This window comes from Terrapene carolina, unplaced genomic scaffold (genome assembly GCF_002925995.2).
Source record: "Terrapene carolina triunguis isolate 2854851 unplaced genomic scaffold, T_m_triunguis-2.0 Scaffold189, whole genome shotgun sequence".
NCBI lineage: Eukaryota > Metazoa > Chordata > Testudines > Emydidae > Terrapene > Terrapene triunguis.
Window position 1 is genome coordinate 7,846,996 of NW_020664540.1, and position 3,160 is coordinate 7,850,155.

Here is a 3,160-nt window from a genome sequence, read left to right on the forward strand (position 1 = left end):
GATGATTTTTTACCTTTCTTTCTTTAATTAAAAGCCTTCTTTTGAAGAACCTGATTGATTTTTCCTTGTTTTAAGATCCAAGGGGATTGGATCTGGACTCACTAGGAATTGGTGGGGGAAAGGAAGGGGAATGGTTAATTTCTCCTTGTTTTAAGATCCAAGGGTTTGGATCGGTGTTCACAAGGAAATTGGTGGAGAAGTCTCTCAAGGCTACCCAGGGAAGGGAGTTAGTACTTGGGAGTGGTGGCAGCAAAACCAGATCTAAGCTGGTAATTCAGTTTAGAGGTTCACATGCAGGTCCCCATATCTGTACTCTAAAGTTCAGAGTGGGGAAAGAACCTTAACAATGTCATTGCTTATTATTTGACAATTCTGCTTTCAAACAGCTTGTCAGCTTTGCAGCTCCCGTCACAATAACACTACATATAATTTAAGAGCTACCATTTTCCATTAAAGTTTTAATGAGCCAGTGAACTCACAAAAGGGGGCTCCGTATAACATAATTAAATAAAATCCAAGTAAATGGCAAGGTTTCATACACAATATTTTAGTTGAAAACAGCTGGTATACAGAGAAAGGAGCATTGAGAGTGCATGATGCAAAAAGGCATTTCACAGAATGCAAATGCTAAAACTTTTCATATCACACATATTAAAACACTGAGCTTATAAGTGGCTTCACTCCGATTTGGAAGAACAGGTGGGGGTGACATTTTTTTGCTAGTCTGCACAGTAAAATATTTTACATGGAAGCCCAAAACAGGTTCAAAGAGCCATTTGTCCTTAGGATAGAAATAAATACTCCAGAAACAGGTAGCGCCACATGGACCACCTTGCTCAATGAGCCCAGTGGTTGCTGGTTCTTTCCATGTTTCCAAAGAGGAGGCAGTGCTGGATCCCTCAAAGCTGAATCTTGTAAAGGTCAGTATTGTAAAATGTCTGTTTGGCTCAGAGCTGCAAAACTCTGCTCATTTCATGCTCACACCAACTCCTCAAACTCATTGCAAATTGCAACTAGTCAGATCTGTGCTGAACCAAATATCTCAGCATTAATAGTCTGCATTGACTATTTATGATACCATGTTTATTCCAGCCCTATAAATATTTGATATCAGAGTTGCACAAATCCTAGAGTTTTGTTTTTTTAATTTCACATTAAGGTAACTTTGTTGTTGGTGCTGTTGCATAATATAAGGCCGTTTCAGTGTATTCCTTGAGAATGAAATTCCTGGTAAACCCAATTTTCACTTCTTCCATCAGGTTCTATCACCACCTTGCACAACCTTCCATGTGGCTATGGCTGTAATTCTGGATCAGTGTATGAAAAGTTTCTAAATTCTTCTTGGTTAATCATTGCAAGAATCCCCTCTTCGATGGGGGTTAGAACTGGTTCTTCTTTTATAAAATCAGGATCAAAATTACTAACATCTTCGCTGCATTTCTGCCAAACAAAAAAGACAAAAAGAGGAGAGGTCAAAACCGTGCACCATCACTTTTCTATTCTCTTTGTTTGTAACTTATTCTCGTCTTGGCTGAGATGCATGACTGCCTCCATGGAGTGCTCAGCTGTTCTGTAACTCACTTTGGGCTGCATCCTGTAAGATGCTGAGTGGCCCTGCTTAGCCCTTTACAGCCTGTCCTTTGTAAGCTTCCATAGGCCTTTTGCAGGCAAACCCCTCGCTGACTTAGTTGACATCAGCTGAAGTTTTGGCTGCACTGTCACTGAATGGCAGACCCCATGGAGCAGTAATCCCTTACTTTGTTTAAGTGTCAGATTGCACAGACCCAGCCATTCACAGTAATTATACACACAGTTTCCAATTAGCTGAATCTACACAGTCTTTCCTTATCTGTGCAGTGTCTGAAACGGCCTAGTTGGGGGATATTCTCCTTTGTTCAAAAGCCATTATACTTGTACAATAATGAATTAGTAATGCTACAGGAAGAACAAACACCCTGTCTCCAGGTGCCGGATTCCTACCCACCCAGTACAAAGTATGATTGTTTTTAATAGAGGCCCCAAAGTTGGCTTATGGTACATTTTGACACAACGCTAATTTTTCCTGCCCCAGAACAGCAAGGAGAAGTTTTATTACCACGAGAGTTTATTTTTCCAGATCCACTCTAGCAAGGGAATTCACTAGACCCTGCAGAATGGTCACTTTACACTGTGCAAGAACATGTGCATGTTTCGAGTGGGATTTTCAAACATACTCAGCATTGGCTCAGCTCTGCTCCCACCTGTGTCTCAAAAGCAGGGCTGGCTCCAGGCACCAGCTTAACAAGCAGGTGCTTGGGGCGGCCAAGGGAGAGGGGCGGCACCTGCGGCAATTCAGGGGCGGCAGGTCCCTCACTCCCTGTAGGAGCGAAGGACCTGCCGCTGAACTGCCGCCGCCGATCGCGGCTTTTTTTGTTGTTGTTGTTGCTTGGGGCGGCAGAAATGCTGGAGCCGGCCCTGCTCAAAAGGGCATTTTACCATTGACTTCCAGGGGGGACTGAGAGCCTTGGAAAAGCCCACCTGGATGGTTTCCTTGACAAGTCTCACAAACCTTGCACAGCCCAAGAGATGTTCAAGCTCAGCAGACACACAGGTCTCTGGATGGTAATAGAAAGCTTGGTTCTGAAGTCCGAACTCCTCATTAGCCAAAGCAAAGGCCAAGTACCAGTAGGGTGAGCAGATAGCAAGTGTGAAAAATCGGGACGGGGTGGGGGGCAATAGGGGCCCATATAAAAAAAAGCCCCAAATATCGGGACTGTCCCTATAAAATCGGGACATCTGGTCCCCTAAGTACCAGGGATGGCTTAATGTACCAACATTAAGACTGGGGAAGATCCTGGTCCCAGGAAGATTTGGATTCAGGTGAAGGAAAAGGCAGAACATAAAGAGCCTGATCCTGAAAAGTACTGAGCACCTGCAAGGACCACTGGGCCTGATTCTGCATGCACTGAACTCACTGGGATTTGAACAGGAGGGGGCCCACTGACTGCAATGTGAGATAAAGGAGCTCAGCAGTCCTGCGGATCAGGCCCCAAAAGGGAATTTAAAAGGCAGTGGTGCCATAGGAAGCAAACTGGAGAGAATCTCCGCTGGGAATGAGCGCGAAAGCATCATGAGGAGCATCCGTGGGACAGTATGGTATCAGGGGACAGAGGGACCAGCA

At 44.5% G+C, this 3,160-nt stretch overlaps 1 protein-coding gene across 1 annotated transcript in view; it reads right to left on the bottom strand.

Annotated features, from left to right (window-relative positions):
* Positions 1-475: 475 nt before the first annotated feature.
* Positions 476-3,160, bottom strand: part of PRKCH (protein kinase C eta) — a 162,591-nt gene continuing 159,906 nt past the window's right edge. Inside the window, exon 14 of the mRNA XM_024219844.3 lies at positions 476-1,440. Coding sequence (XP_024075612.1) covers positions 1,294-1,440 — 147 coding nt within the window. The 3' untranslated portion in view covers positions 476-1,293. The remainder of the gene's footprint in view (positions 1,441-3,160) is intronic.